This window comes from Staurois parvus, unplaced genomic scaffold (genome assembly GCF_062004578.1).
Source record: "Staurois parvus isolate SC_StPar_1 unplaced genomic scaffold, SC_StPar_1.0 ptg002366l, whole genome shotgun sequence".
Classification (NCBI taxonomy): domain Eukaryota; kingdom Metazoa; phylum Chordata; class Amphibia; order Anura; family Ranidae; genus Staurois; species Staurois parvus.
Window position 1 is genome coordinate 161,076 of NW_028320162.1, and position 22,407 is coordinate 183,482.

General features: G+C 47.2%; 1 protein-coding gene across 1 annotated transcript; it reads left to right on the plus strand.

The window, feature by feature from the left end:
* Positions 1-1,293: 1,293 nt before the first annotated feature.
* Positions 1,294-17,782, plus strand: CNGA4 (cyclic nucleotide gated channel subunit alpha 4). Its single transcript, XM_089665828.1, has 5 exons — positions 1,294-1,400; positions 4,781-4,888; positions 10,459-10,565; positions 13,373-14,368; positions 15,726-17,782. Exons 1-5 carry the CDS (start codon positions 1,294-1,296, stop codon positions 16,127-16,129), a joined length of 1,722 nt encoding a protein of 573 aa, XP_089521954.1. The 3' UTR covers positions 16,130-17,782.
* Positions 17,783-22,407: the final 4,625 nt, after the last annotated feature.

Genomic DNA, 22,407 nt, shown 5'->3' on the forward strand with positions numbered 1-22,407 from the left:
GGTGTTAATGTTCTATATTTTGGATTGGATACAATATCTCCAGGTGTGCAGTGTCCAGGTGTTAATGTTCTATATTTCGGATTGGATACAATGTCTCCAGGTGTGCAGTGTCCAGGTGTTAATGTTCTATATTTCGGATTGGATACAATGTCTCCAGGTGTGTAGTGTCCAGGTGTTAATGTTCTATATTTCGGATTGGATACAATGTCTCCAGGTGTGTAGTGTCCAGGTGTTAATGTTCTATATTTCGGATTGGATACAATGTCTCCAGGTGTGCAGTGTCCAGGTGTTAATGTTCTATATTTCGGATTGGATACAATGTCTCCAGGTGTGCAGTGTCCAGGTGTTAATGTTCTATATTTCGGATTGGATACAATGTCTCCAGGTGTGCAGTGTCCAGGTGTTAATGTTCTATATTTCAGATTGGATACAATGTCTCCAGGTGTGCAGTGTCCAGGTGTTAATGTTCTATATGTTGGATTGGATACAATGTCTCCAGGTGTGTAGTGTCCAGGTGTTAATGTTCTATATTTTGGATTGGATACAATGTCTCCAGGTGTGTAGTGTCCAGGTGTTAATGTTCTATATTTCGGATTGGATACAATGTCTCTAGGTGTGTAGTGTCCAGGTGTTAATGTTCTATATTTCGGATTGGATACAATGTCTCCAGGTGTGCAGTGTCCAGGTGTTGATGTTCTATATTTCGGATTGGATACAATGTCTCCAGGTGTGCAGTGTCCAGGTGTTAATGTTCTATATGTTGGATTGGATACAATGTCTCCAGGTGTGTAGTGTCCAGGTGTTAATGTTCTATATGTTGGATTGGATACAATGTCTCCAGGTGTGTAGTGTCCAGGTTTTAATGTTCTATATTTCGGATTGGATACAATGTCTCCAGGTGTGAAGTGTCCAGGTGTTAATGTTCTATATTTCGGATTGGATACAATGTCTCCAGGTGTGTAGTGTCCAGGTGTTAATGTTCTATATTTCAGATTGGATACAATGTCTCCAGGTGTGTAGTGTCCAGGTGTTGATGTTCTATATTTCGGATTGGATACAATGTCTCCAGGTGTGCAGTGTCCTGGCGTTATGAGCAGGTGAGGGGCGGCTCTGTCAGCTCTGATAATCGGCACATTTCCGGTCTCAGGTGTGCCTCCCAGGTCCCAGGGGGGGTCGGCTGACTCAGCCTGATTCCGTTACCAAGGATTACTGAGACGCAGGCAGGTATCACAGCCCTGAGAAGTCATCTATAGCGGCATTGTAGGGTCAGGGGGTGCCATCACAGCTGCCACCATGAACACCCTGACGCAGATGATGACCCACCGAGGGGAGAGGATGAAACAGGAGAAGGAAGAGATCACAGCCTGGACCAAACCGCTGGAGAACACTGAGAATTCCAGGTATAGAGGAATGGAGAAATTCTTCATTGGAATGTTACGAAATGTCATAGAAGAGGTGACCCCTGTGGCCCATCTTCTTCTCTGTATCAGGTTTTGAGACATTTTGGTGTGTTGTCCAGATGTGGGCATGCACTAGTGAACAGCACTGTGCCCCGGGGTATGTGTCCCTTTTGCCCCTTCCTTTTCCTGGCCCTCTACCCCAGAGCATCCTGTGCCATTTTGTGATCTCAGTGCATCTCATGGCTTCAGAGAATTCTTTATCATCTAGTGGCCCCTGTACTCATCAGAGTCATCTATGTCATCTAGGGGCTCCTGTGCACCCCATGACTCCAGAGCATCCCGTGTCATCTAGGGGCTCCTGTGCACCCAATGACTCCAGAGCATCCCGTGTCATCTAGGGGCTCCTGTGCACCCCATGGCTCCAGAGCATCCTGTGTCATCTAGGGGCTCCTGTACACCCCATGACTCCAGAGCACCCCATGACTCCAGAGCATCCTGTGTCATCTAGGGGCTCCTGTGCACCCCATGGCTCCAGAGCATCCTGTGTCATCTAGGGGCTCCTGTGCACCCCATGACTCCAGAGCATCCCGTGTCATCTAGGGGCTCCTGTGCACCCCATGGCTCCAGAGCATCCTGTGTCATCTAGAGGCTCCTGTGCACCCCATGACTCCAGAGCATCCTGTGTCATCTAGGGGCTCCTGTACACCCCATGACTCCAGAGCACCCCATGACTCCAGAGCATCCTGTGTCATCTAGGGGCTCCTGTGCACCCCATGACTCCAGAGCATCCTGTGTCATCTAGGGGCTCCTGTACACCCCATGACTCCAGAGCATCCCATGACTCCAGAGCATCCTGTGTCATCTAGGGGCTCCTGTGCACCCCATGACTCCAGAGCATTCTGTGTCATCTAGAGGCTCCTGTGCACCCCATCATTCCAGAGCATCCTGTGTCATCTAGGGGCTCCTGTACACCCCATGACTCCAGAGCACCCCATGACTCCAGAGCATCCTGTGTCATCTAGGGGCTCCTGTGCACCCCATGAGTCCAGAGCATCCTGTGTCATCTAGGGGCTCCTGTACACCCCATGACTCCAGAGCATCCCATGACTCCAGAGCATCCTGTGTCATCTAGGGGCTCCTGTGCACCCCATGACTCCAGAGCATTCTGTGTCATCTAGAGGCTCCTGTGCACCCCATCATTCCAGAGCATCCTGTGTCATCTAGGGGCTCCTGTACACCCCATGACTCCAGAGCATCCTGTGTCATCTAGGGGTTCCTGTACACCCCATGACTCCAGAGCACCCCATGACTCCAGAGCATCCTGTGTCATCTAGGGGCTCCTGTGCACCCCATGACTCCAGAGCATCCTGTGTCATCTAGGGGCTCCTGTGCACCCCATGACTCCAGAGCATCCTGTGTCATCTAGGGGCTCCTGTGCACCCCATGACTCCAGAGCATCCTGTGTCATCTAGGGGCTCCTGTGCACCCCATGACTCCAGAGCATCCTGTGTCATCTAGGGGCTCCTGTGCACCCTAAGACTCCAGAGCATCCTGTGTCATCTAGAGGCTCCTGTGCACCCCATGACTCCAGAGCATCCTGTGTCATCTAGGGGCTCCTGTACACCCCATGACTCCAGAGCACCCCATGACTCCAGAGCATCCTGTGTCATCTAGAGGCTCCTGTGCACCCCATGACTCCAGAGCATCCTGTGTCATCTAGAGGCTCCTGTGCACCCCATGACTCCAGAGCATTCTGTGTCATCTAGGGGCTCCTGTGCACCCCATGACTCCAGAGCACCCCATGACTCCTGAGTAACCTGTATCATCTAGTGGCTCTTGAGCACCCAAGAAAATTCAGTGTCATCTATTGGCTCCAGATTACCACAGAGCATCCTGTTTTGCCTTGCAACCTCAGTGCTCCCCCCTGCCAGGGCGGACTGACCATTCGAGAACTCGGGCACCGCCCGAGGGCCTGGGGTCAGTAGGGGGCCCCATGAAATGCCCCTGGTACCTTTTTATAGGCTTTTATGGGTGTGCTTTGAGTGTGGGCAAGGACACAGGGGCCCCATGATCCCCTATTGCCCGGGGGCCCCATGAGTTGTCAGTCCACCCCTGCCCCCTGCCATGCATTGCACAGCATCCTACGTGATCTTGGTGCACCCTTGTCCTCCTCATGACTTGAGCGCGCTCCAGAGCATTATGTGTCATATAGTGACTCCAGATTATTTCCAGAGCATCCCGTTTCACCTTGTGACCTCATTGCACCCCATACCTCCAGGACATCCCACAGCATCCTATGTGATCTTGGTGCACCCCTGTGCTCCTCATGACTTCAGTGTCCTTCAGAGTATTCTGCGTCATCTTGTGACTCCAGGTTACTCCAGCTCATCCCGTGCCACCTTGTGACCTCAGTGTACCCCTGTGCACCCCATGCTTTCAGTGCATCCCACGGCATCCTACTCCAGATTACTCCTGTGCCCTTTGTCATCTTTTGACCTAAGTGTACCCCTGTGCACTCCATGACTCCAGAGCACCTTAAACCATCATGTGTCATCTTCTGGCTCTACTGCACCAAAGAGCGTCCTGTGTTACCTTGCGTGCCCCTGTGCATCCCATGACTCCAGTGCATCCCATGACTCCAGTGTACCCTAAACCATCATGTCTCATCTTCTGACTGTACTGCACCCAAGAGAATCCTGTGTCACCTTGCGTGCCCCTGTGCATACCATGACTCCAGTGCATCCCATAGCATCCAGCGTGGTGCACCACCATACTCCTCGTGATTTCAGTGCTCTCCAGAGCATTTAGTGTCATCTAGTGACTCAAGTGCACTCGAGAGTATCCAGTGTCACATCATTGATCCCCTGTGTACTCCTTGATTCCAGTGCACCTTGAATCCTGTGTCACCTTGTAACCTCAGTGCATCTCTGTGCAGTGCATCCCAGAACATCCTATGTAATCTGGGTGCACCCATACACTCCTCGTGACTTCCGATTACTCCAGAGCATCCCGTGTCACCTTGTGATCTCAGTGTGCCCCTGTGCACCCCATGACTTCAGTGCATCCCAGAGTATCCTATGCCCCCTTGTGATCTCAGTGCACCCCTGCCATCCCCTGACGTCAGTGCCCTCCAGAGCATCCTCTATCATCAAGTGGCTTTTAAGGCACCCTGTGCCCAATGTCTAACACCCTCTTAAGTTGTCTGCTACACTTCACAGTTAGTACCTTCTACTGCCTCTCTACTTGAGTACACTCCTGAAGTCACTCAGGCTGTCTTCTCAGTGGACAAGTACTCCTGTCCTTAATAATAATGGGGGTAAGTGTGGGATGACTGGACCATATATGAGGGAAATCACTGACCTTCTCTGTTTTCCATCCAGCACCCAGAAGCGGTCCTGGATTCTGGACCCCTCCAGAGACTTGTACTACGCCTGGCTCAATGTCATGGTCTTCCCAGTCACCTACAACTTGGTCATCATCATCTGCAGGTAATGACAAGCTCATTACAGAGCCCCTGGATAATGGCCACCTGACATTTCACAGAGCTTAGCCAGATAATAAAAATAATGAAGCTAGCACACATAAATACATTTTTAATAATTAAATTTGGAAAAATGATAGAGTACATAGCAAAACCTAAAGATACATCTGACTACATTAGGCACCCCAGAAATTCTGCCTCCATTAAACATAAGGCCACTGATCGAAGCTTAGAAGGTCATGATGCACTATTATTTACCAGGGAGGCACCAAAAAGGAGGTACAGGTGGAGGTGGATGACAACCATTCAGGGCACCAACCCAACCTGACCCCAATGTGGAACTTGATTTGAGAAATGGGTGTTATGTAATGTGAGTGGTGGGGGATACCTCCGCTTTTTCACCCTTTTGGCATTTCTACTTTCCTACAATAAATCAGCCCTCCTGGATGCTCTCAACATGGAACCTGCCAGGTTCCCAGAATATGTTGCCTATCACAAGACCCCTCTGGCTATTCATACCTTTTATAGGTCACAAGCAAGGATGAGCTAAGGTTTGGGCCGAACTGGACTCAAACCTGTGGGAAACTGTCACATGATCAGGGGCGGACTGACAACTCATGGGGCCCCCGGGCAATAGGGGATCATGGGGCCCCTGTGTCCTTGCCCACACTCAAAAAAGCCTATAAAAAAGGTACCAAGGGCATTTCATGGGGCCCCCTACTGACCCCGGGCCCTTGGGCAGTGCCCGAGTGCTCGAATGGTCAGTCCGCCCCTGCACATGATAGCAGGCCACTGGCCCAATCAACTGGGGCTGTGAAATTCTCTCCTCCACAGCTACACATAACAAATGGTTTAGGATGCTGATGACATAATTGACCTAATATGGTCATACTGGACAATGTCATTGACCAAATGGCAGAAAACTTATCCAACTAAAATTTAAAGCCTTTAGAGTTGGACTTTGAAAAAATTATTGAAATAAAACTAACCAGAGGCAATTATAGTTCCCAATTATATAACCCTAGGCCTAGGGTTGGAGTGCTGCAGGAATCTCCCCTCCTGGGAAGAAACCCTAAAGATGGTTGCATGCGATGTCCTGTTCTGGCCTAGAGGAAGCAACTGTCCCTCACAAGAGAGGTGGGGAGTGATTGATTGGGAGGTATGAAATGTAGTGGCCCTAGCCGTGTTCTGTGTTGCATATCCTCTACGTGTACAACCATGTGGTGGGGGAGCGAAAGAGCTCTTTAACTCCTGCCTGGCATTAGTTGGCTCCATGAGACTTGCTGAGGTGCTATGGGCACAGGGTTCTCCTGTGAGCATCAATACAAAAGTGCTCAAAGACTGGTCTAACCACCACCACCCAGTAGCCTATTCCATACCCCCCTCAGTCCTTAAAGCACATGGTTCCTATAGCAGTTACACCGAGCACCCGTTCATTTCTAGAAGACATTCCCACCTTGAGGTTAAGAGAAGTAGGAGTAGACCCAACAAAAACTCTTTACTGAAGCACTATTGATTTACATATGTAGTACTAACCCCTTAGGAGTTGCAGACATTTTGGGTCCCCCTATAGTCCTGCATAGCCAGGCAACACACATTTTCACATCAATTTACACCCAGGAGACAGTAACCAGTCTTTGAGCTTTGTTTTTTAAGTTTTATTAGGGGATTTGAACTGGGATAAGGTTAGGGGTGTACGGGATGCCCAATGGAACTGTGAAACTGAGGACAACTTCCTGGAACTATATACAAGTTTTTACACAAAAAATCCTCTTCTTGGAAAGCTAGCCAGCATCTCCAGTTCTACCACCCCAGACCTTGATTCTCCTAATCCAGCTGTTCTGAGTAAATCCCTGAGCCGGGGGTCCAGTGCCTGTCACTTCAAGGGAAGATAGTCTTGGGTAGTTGCTAATCTGGTCCTTCCTCTATCTGACCCAGGGGATGCATGTCTACTCACTCAGTTCTTCTCCTGTGCTACTGATGGGTCGGTGGCTGATACCAGGCTTTCTAGCTGTGCTGCTCCTTCCCTGTTACACAGGCGGTTCTCTCTCTGGGGGCCGGTTAAGTCCCAAGCTTTCCTCCTTCCAAGCTTCCTGCCTGGAGGTGAGCCACTCTTCCATCTGGGCCCCCTCCCAGGCTTCAGCTCTCCAGCCTCACTTTCTCTCCCTCTTCCACCCAAACTCTCTGGTGAGCCAGCTTGGTTACTCTTAAAGGCTGTCCTGGCCCTTAGACAAACCTTCTGTTGAGGATTGGCCAGGATCTTCTAAGAGTACCTTCACCCACTGCTAGATCTTTCTCCAAAGTTCCAAAGCAGGGGGGAAGTCCTAGAGAGCTGGTCTTCAGAGCTTTTCAGCTCTGACCACAATTTGACCCACCTGGCTATCACACCCAGGCTGCTACTTAGCCCTCCTCACCTACAATTGAATTAGAGCTGCCCCTAGCTACCTAGGAGGGTGCTACACATATGTACATCCTTCCAGTGATCCCATTGGTAACGGCACATTCCTTAGCTGCAAACAGAGTACAGCAGAGATGAGAGCTGAGTCGAGTAGCAGCCTATACCTGTAGGGGATGCCAGAGTCCTACATCCCATGATGAAAGGATATGTTGGTCCCATTAGTCCTGCACCTCTCCTTCCTTGCTTCCTCTCTAAGTGGAAGCTCCCAGAAATCACAAAGATTACATCTTTGAATGCCTTGGTTCACTGCTTCCCATGAGCAGCTGACCTCTAAGTGGACTCAACAGACTATTTTTAAAAAGCCCTTTTACTCAAGATGCCTCATACTGGCAGGGCTGACACTTCCTCACTTTCTAAGTTACACCCCTTTAACTACAATGGGGACCTCTAGCAGCAACATAGGCACTCACACTGCCTACTCTCCACTATAGGGTTCCCAATCCTTACTATAGCTACATCCAGACCCAATCCTTTGAGCATACACAGAATCCTTTCCATGTTGTCCAGCCTTGAAATAGAAAGATTGAGATACCACTTGAACCTCAATTGCCAAGGAGCCATGTCCTATGTTTAAGTGTCCAGCCCGCATAGCCCTGTGAGAGAGGGATGTCTAGTAGTATGTGCATAAGACCAAAGATGAACCTCCTGGTATCCGTTGCTCCCTCCCCGCTCCTTCCTATTGCCCATGCACTGGTACAATACATCTATCTAAGTTTAACTTTAAAGTTACTGGTGCCCATCTTTCTTCCATCTTGAGAAAAGATTTCATCACTGACATGAATATTCCTGGAACCTTACTGCCAAGTAAGTGGGCTTAGGACATTCACAATGTAGCTGCTAGCAGACTGAAGATCAGTGCTTATTGGAGATTAGTAGTAATAGCAAAGAGAGCTGTTAATACTACAATATACAAGAACATTTTAGACAAATGTTCTCTTCCAACCGTGTGTAGCGCCTTTTCTGTTCTAGCACAACTGTGCCCCTGTGTACAAAGCCAGCTCCATAAACACATGCTTTGACCAACTTGGTGTGGAGAAACTTGAGTTATACAGAGCCCTCACCTCAACCCTACTGAACACCTTTGGGATGAATTAGAATGCCAATGGCGATCCAGGTCTTCTGATCCAATATCAGTACTTGACCTCACAAATTATTATTATTATACAGTATTTATAAAGTGCCAATAGTTCGCTCAGCGCTGTACATTACAAAGGGGGACAGAACATGTGACAGAACAACACCAATACAATACAATACACGAGGAGATCGAGGGCCCTGCTCTTTCGAGCTTACAATCTAGGAGGGAGGGGATGGTGGCACAGGAGGAGATAGCTGTGGGGGATGGAGTGGTAGGAAGAGTGGAGGAGGTCGGCAAGTTAGCAGGGGGTGGGGTAGGCTTCCCTGAAGAGATGGGTTTTCAGGGTGCGCCTAAAGGAGAGGAGAGTAGGTGATAATCTGATGGGTTGGGGCAGGGAGTTCCAGAGGATGGGTGACACCCTGTTGAAGTCCTGGAGGCGGGCATGGGAGGAGGAGACCAGGGAACTAGAGAGAAGGAGGTCTTGTGAGGAGCGGAGTGTGCGTGTTGGGCGGTACTTGGATATTAGGTCAGTGATGTAGTTCGGGGCAGTATGGTGGACGGCTTTGTACGTCAGTGTTAGGATTTTGAATTTGATCCGTTGCGCAATTGGAAGCCAGTGGAGGGATTGGCAGAGGGGGGTGGCGGAGATGGAGCGGTTGGAAAGGTGAATGAGTCTGGCAGCCGTATTATGACCACTAGATGTCACTGATGATCATAGAAAACAAGTATTTATTTTCTATGATCTTTAGCTCCATTTAATGGCTCCTTATATTGCTGGTCACTCAATCTAGTGGCCACAGTGTGGTATTTTCTTGAACCATTTTATTTTATATGAATGAACATTTGACCTGTAGAGGAAACAGGAATATGATGATCTCCACTTTCTTCTGGGTCCTGTGCTGGTGGCTGTCCTGCTGCATTCTGAACACAGGAGGTTGACTGCATTGTCCAACAAATTTCCATCTAGCTACTTCAACAGAAGTCGGTTGAAAATGAACTTTTGTCAAGTTGGGTGGTGCTGACAGGACCACCCATGGCTTGAGTTTCAGATGATCCAGCAGAAACTCTGCCAAATTTTGATAAAGCAGTTTCCATGGGGGGAGATTTCCTAAAAGTGGCGCACTCAGAATCTGGCTCAGCTGTGCATGGAAGCCAATCGTATTCTTCTTCAGAACTTCAGCTTGTTCAATTAAAGTGTTACTAAACCCACAACAGTTACATCAGTGTGTATATGTAGGAAAGCATGCTTGTTATACTCACTGTGGAATCTAAGGGGTTAATCCTCTGCACTGTGTAAAAATGCTGTTTGATCCTGACTTCTCTGATCCTCCCTTTCTTCCATTGTCCCCCTCTTATCTCCTGATAAGACATATCGTGGAGACACTCTGCACATGCTCAGTTTAGTGTGTATTGCTAGAGTTTTTTTTTTCCTTTTTGAGAGAGTGCATGTGATCAGCACAGGGCTAATCAGCACTATCCAGACAGAAGTCAGGGGTTCTGCATCCTCCTAGAGCAGAAATAAAATTCCTCCTGCCAGTAAATAATTGCACTTCCATGTTCTGATGGGCACAAATTCCCAAAGACACCCCAAAATCTTTTTGAAAGCCTTCCGAGAAGAATGCAGGCTGTTATAGCTTCAAATAAGGGAGGCCACTCCATATTAATTTCCATGGTTTTTGAATGGGATGGCCAGCAAGCTCATAGATGTGTGGTGGTCAGGTGTTTACAAAGGATTGACCATATTGGGTTTGATTTACTAAAACCAGAGAGTGCAAAATCTGGTGCAGCTGAAACGTACCCATGGTACGTTTCAAACTTTAGCTGGAACCTGGAAGCTGATTGGTTTCTATGCAGAACTGCACCAGCTTTTGCGCCCTCCAGTTTTAGTAATCAACCCCATAGTTTTTTTTAAAGGTAGAAGAACCTTCCTGGCTCTCTGCTTCTCTCTTTAATGTTAGCTTGTGTTGTCCAAAAATAAAAGTACTTTCTTAGTAGCCTTGCAGTGGTCCTGATACCTATCGCTCTGTACTTCTCCCACCAGGTCCTGTTTCACAGAGCTGCAGTATGACTACCTAAGCATCTGGCTGAGCCTGGACTACCTGTGTGATATTCTCTACATTCTGGACATCGTCGCCAACTTTCATACAGGTCTGGGCAGCGTAGCATTGCATATATATTTAATGTTTTGCAGCTTCATAAAAAGAGAACTCACAAAATGTCTAAGAGAGAAAGAAAAATAGGCTAGAAATACTCTACTGTTCTGACTCAACTACGAGACTATAAACTTTATCTCCAGCCATGTATACAGCTATACGACTTGGTGTTGAATTTATCCCTTGCATCGGGTCAGACAGTTTAACTCAGATGAGGAAACCCATTTGAATGTTCCATTTAATGGAGAATAATCATAGGTAGAAAAAAAACGATAATGTTGTAATCCTCATGGAGAGATGCATTCAGGTAGACAGGATACAGTGGAATATTTACCAGAGAGAGGCAGGGGGGAGGAATATACACAAGTACGCTGAGGGAAAGAGCTCAGCTTAGACAGAAGGAGATGGCTTACAGACACAGAGTAATAATAAACAAGTGATGGTCACAGAGAAATAATAATGAATCAAATAGTGTAACACAACATCTACTTACGGGAGTAAATTTAATCTCTCAAGTGAAAATTTGCAGTGAATGTGACCGGTCCTCTCCAGGTTGGAGTTTGCTGGCCTACAGCAGTTTGCTTCACTGCGGAACCTGGTTGACTTGAGTCACCAGGTAAAGAATACTTGTAAAAGAAGCAGAGGAACCCCCCAATAAAGTAGAAGATCATGCTCTAGTGTTCCTTGGATGACCTCTGGTAGGATGTAATGGGGATCCTACTTGTTGGGGAGAAAATCCCGGCCCCTTGTGACATCAGCAACTTTAGGAGCTATCCTAATAAAATAAAGTGCAGTATCTCTTTATTGGGGTAGTCGTGTCACATGGGGCTCCAACAACTTGCCCAAACCGGTCGATTGGCAAGTGGAGACAGGTTTGGATTTTCTCTGAAGTTTCCTTTAATATTTACAGTTGTGCTTAAAAGTTTGAATCCCCTGGCAGAAATTGTGAAATTTTGGCATTGAAATTGAAACTTTGACTGATCGTGCTAAAACAAAATGTCTTTTATTTAAGGATAGTAATCATAGGAAGCCATTTATTATCACATCGTTGTTTGGCTACTTTTAAAATCATCATGATAACAGAAATCACCTCAATGGCGCGGGTCAGAAGTCTCCGCCCCCTGGATCAGAAGTCTCCGCCTCCTGGAATGTTTGGCCTTGGTACAGACACACAAGGTGACACACACGGATTACAATGCCAATTAATCCCAAATCTGTTGCTTTTTTAATTGCAATTAATGTCAGTGTATAAATAGTTATTGAGTTTGTTGGTTCTCACGTAGATGAACTGAGCAGGCTAGATACTGAGCCATAGGGAGTAGAGAAGAACTGTCAAAAAGACCTGAGTAGCAAGGTAATGGAACTTTATAAAGATGAAAAAGGATATAAAAAGATATCTAAAGCCTTGAATATGCCAGTCAGTATTGTTCAGTCTAGGAGCGGACTGACCATTTGGGAACTCGGGCACTGCCCGAGGGCCCGGGGTCAGTAGGGGGCCCCATGAGATGCCCCTGGTACCTTTTAATAGGCTTTTTTGGGTGTGGTTTGTGTGTGGGTGGGAGCACAGGGGCCCTGTGATCCCCTATTGCCCAGGGGCCCCATGAATTGTCAGTCCACCCCTGGTTCAGTCACTTATTAAGAAGTGGAAAATTCGAGGATCTCTTGATACCAAGCCAAGGTCACGTAGACCAAGAAAGATTGCAGCCACAACTGCCAGAAGAATTGTTTGGGACACAAAGAAAAACCCCACAGGTAACCTCAGGAGAAATACAGGCTGCTGTGATAAAAAAAACAGCGTGGTTGTTTCAAGGAGCACAATACGACGATACTTGAAAAAAAATGAGCTGCATGGTTGAGTTTCCAGAAAAAAGCCTTTACTGGGCCAATTCCATAATAAAGCCCAGTTACAATATGCCTGATATTACCTCCTCACAGCTGCTGGCACACTGTAATCTGGAGTGATGAGACCAAAATAGAGCTTTATTGTCACATAAGCACAATGCTTGGAAAGGAGTCAACAAGGCCTATAGCGACAATAAAATTATCCCCACTGTGAAGCATGGTGGCGGCTCACCGATGTTTTGAACATATGTGAGCTCTAAAGGCACGGGGAATCTTGTGAAAATTGATGGCAAGATGAATGCAGCATGTTATAAGAAAACACTGGCAGGTAATTTACATTCTTCTGCAGTAAAGCGGCGCATGGGACGCTCTTGGACTTTCCAGCACGACAATGACCCTAAGCACAAGGCCAAGTTGACCCTCCAGTGGTTACAGCAAAAAAAGGTGAAGGTTCTGGAGAGGCCATCACAAGTCTCTTGACCTTAATATCATCGAGCTGCTCTTGGGAGATCTCAAACGTGTGGTTCATGTAAGACGACCAAAGACTTTGCATGGCCTGGAGGCCTTTTGCCAAGACGAATGGGCAGCTCTACCACCTACAAGGATTCAGGGGCCTCATAGACAAAAGATCGACCGCCATCATTGATGATAAAGGGGGAAATACACAGTATTTAGAACGAAGGGGATGCAAACTATTGAACAGGGGGCATGTCATTGGTTCACTTGTTGCCATGTTCTGTTTTATGATTGGGCCATTCTGTTATGACCTCCAGTTACAGAATATGAATCCCATAAGAAATAAAAGAAATGGGTTTTTCCGGCTCACTCGTGTTTTCTTGGTGCATACAATATATTACCAATTCTCCAAGGGGAGGCAGACTTTTGAGCACAACTGTATGTCCTGCTGGAGTGAAAAAGTTTAGCAATTTCCTAACGAGGCGTTCATTTCTTCTTCTTTAGGGTTTTTGAAAGAAGGGATCCTGGTGACGGACAAGAAACAGATCGCTCGGCGGTACCTGAGCTCCTCCAAGTTCCGTTGGGATCTCCTTTCTGTGCTTCCAACTGACTTCCTTTATTTCAAGTTTGGCATCCATACACCGGCCGTGCGAATTAATCGCTTCCTCCATGTCCAGCCTCTCTTCGAGGCCTTCGATCGCACAGAGACTCGAATCCCGTATCCAAATGTTTTCCGGATCTGCAAACTGATGGCCTACATTTTCGTGGTCATCCACTGGAACAGTTGTGTTTATTTTGCCCTGTCCAACTATATCGGGTTTGGCAAGGATGAGTGGGTGTACCCTAATATCTCCGACCCCGACTTTGCCAGCCTGGGGCGTCAATATGTCTATAGTTTTTACTTCTCCACCCTCATCCTCACCACCGTGGGGGATGTTCCTGCACCCGTGCAGGAGGAGGAATACCTTTTCATGACGGCGGACTTCCTCATTGCCGTTCTGGGGTTTGCCACCATCTTGGGGAGCATCAGCTCCGTGGTCGCCAACGTGAACGACGGAGATAAAGCCTTCTACCCTGATTATGACCAAGTCAAGCAGTACATGAAGATGTACAAAGTGAACAAAAGTGTGAGGAAGAAGGTCATCGCCTGGCATCAGCACCTTCAGATCAACAAGAAGATGACCAACGAAAACCAGATCTTGATGAACCTGCCAGAGAAGTTGAGGGTGGAGGTGGCCGTCAGCGTCCATATGTCCACATTGAGCAAAGTGCAGATCTTCCAGAACTGCGAGAAGGGCCTGTTGGAGGAGCTGGTGCTGAAGCTGAAGCCACAGGTCTACAGCCCCGGGGAGTTCGTGTGTAAGAAGGGCGACATTGGGCGTGAAATGTACATCATCAAAGAGGGGAAGCTGGCGGTGGTGGCAGATGATGGTGTGACGCAGTTTGCTGTCCTTGGTGCAGGGAACTACTTTGGAGAAATAAGCATCCTCAACATCAAAGGTAGGCGATGACTTGGCTTCGGTAGCAAAATTGTACCTTAAGGAAGCGGTTTACATCTGTTTATGGGTCTTTGGTGGGGTTTCCAGAATGTATAACTGTCCATCCAGTTCTGAGATTTACACAGCTCTGTAACCCAGCACAGGGCAGGAGAATTTTCTTTGCTGTAGTTCAGTACAGGGGCGGACTGACAACTCATGGGGCCCCTGGGAAATAGGGGATCATGGGGCCCCTGTGCCCTTGCCCAAACTCAAAAAAGCCTATGAAAAAGGTACCAGGGGCATCTCATGGGGCCCCCTACTGACCCTGGGCCCTCAAGCAGTGCCTGAGTTTCCAAATGGTCAGTCCGACCCTGGTTCAGTAACACTTTCAGGTCTTGTCCCGCCCCCAGCCTGTGATTGCATGTTTAAAAGGAGAAGCACCTAACTGATGAGCTCGTCTCTCTGATCTCTCCTCCTACCAGTATGGTCGTTGAACTGCAGCACACCTGACTGGCATGCCCCCAGGTCCTGAACCTGGTCCTGGTCTAAGATATTCCCCCACCCCCTATTCTCGCAACTAATCAGATAGAGCCCACCTCATTATCTGGCTGGAGAACATCCAGCATTATCTAGCTATTTCCTCCCCAGCCTGACTATCCCTGGCCCACCTCTTTCATTCATTGAATTTTTGAGCATGGAGGCTCAACACCACAGGTGGATATTACCCAGGGTGGTCTGCATGAAAATACAGCCTGCCTAGGAGAATCCAGAATGATATCCACCCATCAAGGCATTTTAATTTGCATAAATCCTCCCAAGGGCCAGCCCACTGCTTGCATCCGGGCCAGGGGCGGACTGACCATTTGGGAACTCGGGCACTGCCCAAGGGCCCGGGGTCAGTAGGGGGCCCCATGAAATGCTCCTGGTACCTTTCATAGGCTTTTTTGGGTGTGGTTGGAGTGTGGACGAGGATACAGGGGCCCCATGATCCCCTATTGCCCAGAGCCCCATGAGTTGTCAGTCCGCCCCTGATCTGGGCTGCAGGCTCTTGAGAGGAGTACTGAGGAAGAGTGCTGTGATACTTTCAGGAAGCTACATACAGCACCCTGCCGGCCCCTCCCACTAGTCATGATCTGCCTGCATTGCATAGAGATGCACAAAGGCCCAGTGATGATATCACCAGGTCTAAAATAGTATATAATTAAAAAGTTATTAGCCTGTTGGGGAGGGGGGAGGTGGGAACCAGGAAAGGCAAAATATAAGCAGATTAGTTTTCAGCTTTAATGAAAAGACATAATCTCCGCCCCCTTAGCCAGTGTGTCTATAATCCCCCTGGAGATGTAATAGCCAGTGATAACACCCCTGTGCTCATTGTCCAGGTAACACATCTGGGAATCGCAGAACAGCCAATATCAAAAGCATCGGCTATTCGGATCTCTTCTGCCTCTCCAAGGAGGACCTGAAGGAAGTCCTCACCGTGTACCCCGACGCCAAAACCATCCTGGAAGAGAAAGGACGGGAGATCCTCCTCAAGATGAACAAGCTGGATGAGAAGCTGGCGGCCGAGCTGGAGGCCAAGCAGCTGGAGATGGAGGAGAAGGTGCAGAGGCTGGAGGCCAACCTGGAGTCCATGCAGACCAAGCTGGCCCGGCTCCTGGCTGAGCTGGAGTCCAGCGCCGCGAAGATACTCCAACGGATTAAACGTATGGAGTGGGAGATCAGCCTGTGGGAGGAGGAACCTACAGAGGACAAACCCACAGATAAGTCTGAGGACGAAGAGTGACCCAATGGTGGAAACCACCAGAAACACAATGAAAGGGTCATGTGATGGGCTACCCTCCCTGTGCAAATGAGGGGGTGAGGGAGGAACATGACTGTTCTACAAAACTCCCAAAGAGCAACTATAAATATATATGAGAACTACTGAATACACCCAGGAGATGCTGCAGTCAATGTATAAAGTTAGCAAGTCAATTCAATGAAATCAAGGGGTCCATCAATGAAATCATTGCTGTGTGATCGCGAATTATACCTATAATGTGTCAAATACATTTATTTCCTATGATCGGTAGCTCCATCTAGTGACCCTAAGGCTGAAATTTTCCTGAAATACCTCAATCAAGACAATACCGCATTGCGACCACTAGATGGAGATGATGATCATAGAAAATAAACATTTAGACACATTACAGGGATTATTTGCAATGGCTGTGTGAATGCCAAGACATTCGCACAGCAATTGTTACAAAATATAGACCTTTGAATCCTGAGTTTTACAAAATCCCATACAACCTTGCAGCTTAATTGAGACATTGTAGTGGGTGGGTCTATTCCCTTAGGTCACAAGACTATAGGCTGGGAGAGGCAGCCAGAAGAATACAGTGGGAGGGACTGACATATACCGCAGTGATGTACAGAGAACACTGAGCCAGTCACATCAGTCTCTGTACCAGAGGAGCTTACACTCTAATGACTCCTCCCCCACAGTCACATCAGTCTCTGTACCAGAGGAGCTTACACTCTAATGTCCCCTCCCCCACAGTCACATCAGTCTCTGTACCAGAGGAGCTTACGCTCTAATGACTCCTCCCCCACAGTCACATCAGTCTCTGTACCAGAGGAGCTTACGCTCTAATGTCCCCTCCTCCGCAGTCACATCAGTCTCTGTACCAGAGGAGCTTACGCTCTAATGTCCCCTCCCCCGCAGTCACATCAGTCTCTGTACCAGAGGAGCTTACGCTCTAATGTCCCCTCCCCCGCAGTCACATCAGTCTCTGTACCAGGGGAGCTTACGCTCTAATGACTCCTCCCCCACAGTCACATCAGTCTCTGTACCAGAGGAGCTTACGCTCTAATGTCCCCTCCTCCGCAGTCACATCAGTCTCTGTACCAGAGGAGCTTACGCTCTAATGTCCCCTCCCCCGCAGTCACATCAGTCTCTGTACCAGAGGAGCTTACGCTCTAATGTCCCCTCCCCCGCAGTCACATCAGTCTCTGTACCTGAGGAGCTTACTCTCTAATGTCCCCTCCCCCGCAGTCACATCAGTCTCTGTACCAGGGGAGCTTACGCTCTAATGACTCCTCCCCCACAGTCACATCAGTCTCTGTACCAGAGGAGCTTACGCTCGAATGACTCCTCCCCCGCAGTCACATCAGTCTCTGTACCAGAGGAGCTTACGCTCTAATGTCCCCTCCCCCGCAGTCACATCAGTCTCTGTACCAGAGGAGCTTACGCTCTAATGTCCCCTCCCCCGCAGTCACATCAGTCTCTGTACCAGAGGAGCTTACGCTCTAATGTCCCCTCCCCCACAGTCACATCGGTCTCTGTACCAGAGGAGCTTACGCTCTAATGTCTTATGGCGGTTTATTTATATTCATTACACATTTTGTAGAATATATGTATTTATTGACCAGTATGTGTGTGTGCGTATGTACAGTGTGAATATATATATATATATATATATACAGTCATGGCCGAAATTGTTGGCACCCTTGATATTTTTCCTGAAAATCAAGTATTTCACACAAAAAAGGTATTGCATTAACACATGTTTTGCTATACACATGTTTATTCCCTTTGTATGTATTGGAACAAATATAAAACAGAGGCAGAAAAGCAAATATGACATAATGTCACACAAAACCCCAAAAATGGGCTGGACAAAAGTATTGGCACCCTTAACTTAATATTTGGTTGCACACCCTTTGGAAAACATAACTGAAATCAGTCGCTTCCTATAACCATCAATAAGCTTCTGACACCTCTCACCCGGAATTTTGGACCACTCTTCCTTTGCAAACAGCTCCAGGTCTCTCTTATTGGAAGGACACCTTTTCCCAACAGCAATTTTAAGATCTCTCCACAGGTGTTCAATGGGATTTAGATCTGGGCTCATTGCTGGCCACTTCAGAACTCTCCAGCGCTTCTTTGCCATCCATTTCTGAGTGCTTTTTGACGTATGTTTGGGGTCATTGTCCTGCTGGAAGACCCAGGATCTTGGACGCAAACCCAGCTTTCTGACACTGGGCCCTACAGTGCGACCCAAAATCCTTTGGTAATCCTCAGATTTCATGATGCCTTGCACACAGTCAAGGCACCCAGTGCCAGAGGCAGCAAAACAACCCCAAAACATCATTGAACCTCCACCATATTTTACCGTAGGTACTGTGTTTTGTTCTTTGTAGGCCTCATTCCGTTTTCGGTAAACAGTAGAATGATGTGCTTTACCGAAAAGCTCTATCTTGGTCTCATCTGTCCACAAGACGTTTTCCCAGAAGGCTTTTGGCTTACTCAAGTACATTTTGGCAAACTGTAGTCTTGCTTTTTTATGTCTCTGTGTCAGCAGTGGGGTCCTCCTGGGTCTCCTGCCATAGCGTTTCATTTCATTTAAATGTCGACGGATAGTTCGCGCTGACACTGATGCTCCCTGAGCCTGCAGGACAGCTTGAATGTCTTTGGAACATGTTTGGGGCTGCTTATCCACCATCCGGACTATTCTGCGTTGCAATCTTTCATCAATTTTCCTCATCCGTCCACGACCAGGGAGATTAGCTACAGTGCCATGGGTTGCAAACTTCTTGATAATGTTGCGCACTGTGGACAAAGGCAAATCTAGTTCTCTGGAGATGGACTTGTAACCTTGAGATTGTTGATATTTTGCCACAATTTTGGTTCTCAGGTCCTCAGACAGTTCTCGTCTCCTCTTTCTGTTGTCCATGCTTAGTGTGGCACAGACAGACACACAATGCAAAGGTTAAGTGAACGTCTCTCCTTTTTATCTGCTTTCAGGTGTGATTTCTATATTGCCCACACCTGTTACTTGCCCCAGGTGAGTTTACAGGAGCATCACATGCTTGTAACATTCTTATTTATCCGCAGTTGTGAAAGGGTGCCAATACTTTTGTCCAGCCCATTTTTGGAGGTTTGTGTGACATTATGTCGAATTTGCTTTCTTTCCTCCCTTTTTTTGTTTTGTCCCAATACACACAAAGGGAATAAACATGTGTATAGCAAAACATGTGTTAATGCAATACGTTTCGTGAGAAATACATGATTTCCTGGAGAAATATCAAGGGTGCCAACAATTTCGGCCATGACTGTATATATATACACACACACTGTCTCTATCTATCTATCTATCTCTATATCTGTGACATAAATGTGCATATTTGAGTAGCTGAGAGGTGACCTGTAGCAATATGTAATGCTAAATGTAGTTTCAGTCCTTGTCATTAAAGAAATAAGGTATTCAGAGACAGATGGTCATCAATTAGCATCTGAAGGGACTAGCTTCCTCTGGAAGTGGCAGCTGGGTGCTAAAAAGAATTTGTCACCTATATGTAATCAGACTCTGCTGCCTTCCTGAAGCTTAAAAGAGAAACGCAGACAGTTTGGCTTCATGACACCAGGGGTCCTGAGCTGTCTAGGGAGCTCTAAAAGTATATACATACATCAAAGGAGTAGGTTTCATCCCTCATAAAAGTTAAAATAGTAGTTGCAGAGAGATGAAAATACTTCCTTCTGATGGGCCACTCTGTAGGCTACATCGGCATATAAAAACTATATTTGTTGCCTATGTAGAATTCGAGAAAAATGCAGGAAATGGTTATGTGGCGCTGGAGTGCGATAGAGGAACAGTGATTGGTACTGTCGCGATTGGATTGAGCGCTGGTGTCGGAAATTCAATCCCCGACTTGGTGATTCAAGCCGGTCTTGGTCCAATTGACTTTGGGCAGTTCGGCACCCAGAACAGCCTGAGCCAATTGGCTAAGAACTCATGTCCAGCCTACGTCCATATCCCCATAAATTGAGGACACGGACATTTGGGCAGTGGTTCGATCGACTAACGGATTACAGACTCTCGGACTTGCTCCAGTCGCAGGGTAAAGCTTGGTAAAAGTTTTATTTCTGTTTTTTATTCCCTATTATTTTATAGCAAATACTCTATGTGTGTCTTGTATTTTTTGTAACTTTTTATACTTTGTACATATTTTATGCACTGCCCACTTTCGGGATATTTAATCGTAAAATTAATAAGTGACTTCTGTGTATTTAAGCACGGGCTCATATCTCCGGAGAGATTAGATTGCATTGTATGTTAGTGCCTTTATTTGTTCGGCCAAGCTTATTACCAATCTGTATGCAATTGCACTGCGTGTGGGCAGATTGCGTCCAGATTGTAAAGGTAGCAGATCTGCCAGACGGAGATCTGTGTATGTGTGGTGTCCCAACAGACCGTTCTGCGGATAAACGGATGGGTCGTGGCCAGCTACCATTTATGGTGTGTCTGGTGTGCGGGTGCGTGCACAGTGGAAGGGTGATTAACCACTTGCCGTCCGCCTACTGTTTTTAAACGGCAAGACGGTGTCACTCTAGGGGCGGGTTGCCGTTCATAAACGGCACCCACATTTTCTAGTTGTGCACGCTCCCTCGGAGCACGCAGCACTGCGATCCGGTGCCCGCTGTGTCCTCCGGACACAGTGGAACACCGATCAACGGACGGGACCTCTGTGCGAGGTCCCGATCATGTGATCACTGATTGGCCAATCAGTGATCACATGCAGAGTAGTAAGCAAGATGTCACTTGTGACATCATTGCTTACTACGTGTGAAATCTGTGAATGATCACAGAGGTCACATGGTACAGGGCTATTCACAACAGCCTTGTACCATGTGACAAGCTGTGACCAATCACAGCTCACACAGTATTTCTCAATGGCTGCAAGAATGCAGCCACAGAGAAGGAGAAATGATTGCTTTTACAGCCTTTATGGGTGTAAAAGCAATAAGTGTAAACAAAAAAAAAAAAAAAATCTTCATCACCCCCCACAGGTAGTACAGTGTCACCATGTACTGCTAGGGTGGCAGTATGTTAAAAAAAAATAATAATATAAAAAAATAAAATAAAAATGTAAAAAAAAATTTAGAAAAATGTTTGATTATAAACTAATTTGAGTTATTTTTTTTTTTGCTAAAAAGATAACGAAATAAATTTTGGCCAAGATTTATGATGAAATATTATTTATTTGCAAAATTTTATAAGAAAAACACTTTTTTTCAAAATTTTTGGACTTTTTCATTTAAATACCAAAAAAAATAAAAATCCCAGGGGTGAATAAATACCACTAAAATAAAGCTTTATCTGTCTCAAAAAAATGCTAAAAAATTCATATGGGTACAGTGTTGCATGACTGCGCAATTGTCATTCAAAGTGTGACAATGCTGAAAGCTGAAAATTGGCCTAGATAGGAAGGGGGTGAAAGTGTCCGGACTGGAAGGGGGGGAAAGTGTCCGGACTGGAAAACTGGAAGGGGAGGAAAGAGTCCGGATTGGAAGGGCGGGAAAGAGTCCGGACTGGAAGGGCGGGAAAGTGTCCGGACTGGAAGGGCGGGAAAGTGTCCGGACTGGAAGGGCGGGAAAGTGTCCGGACTGGAAGGGCGGGAAAGTGTCCGGACTGGAAGGGCGGGAAAGTGTCCGGACTGGAAGGGCGGGAAAGTGTCCGGACTGGTAGAGGGTGAAAGTGTCCGGACTGGAAGGTGGGGAAAGTGTCCGATCTTGAAGGGGGGGAAATTGTCCGGACAGGAAGGGGGGGAAAGTGTCCGGACTGGAAGGGGGGGAAAGTGTCCGGACTGGAAGGGGGGGAAAAGTGTCCGGACAGGAAGGCAGGGAAAGTGTCCGGACAGGAAGGCAGGGAAAGTGTCCGGACAGGAAGGGGGGGAAAGTGTCCGGACAGGAAGGTGGGGAAAGTGTCCGGACAGGAAGGCGGGGAAAGTGTCCGGACAGGAAGGGGGGGAAAGTGTCAGGACTGGAAGTGATTAACACCGGGGATTCTGGCTTGTAGGATATGAAAATGGTATAGCGAGCGCTACAGACAAGAGTGTATAAGCAGCTAGAACACCAAAAAAGGCAACCAACCAACCTTACAATAATCAATAAACAGAGAAGATAGGTGCAGCGCTATGATCAAAATACAGAAAAAAATTCTCTATAAATTATATATGCATCTAAATACCAATGATCAAAGAGATGCAAGATGTGATACAATGATAAACAGTGCGCTA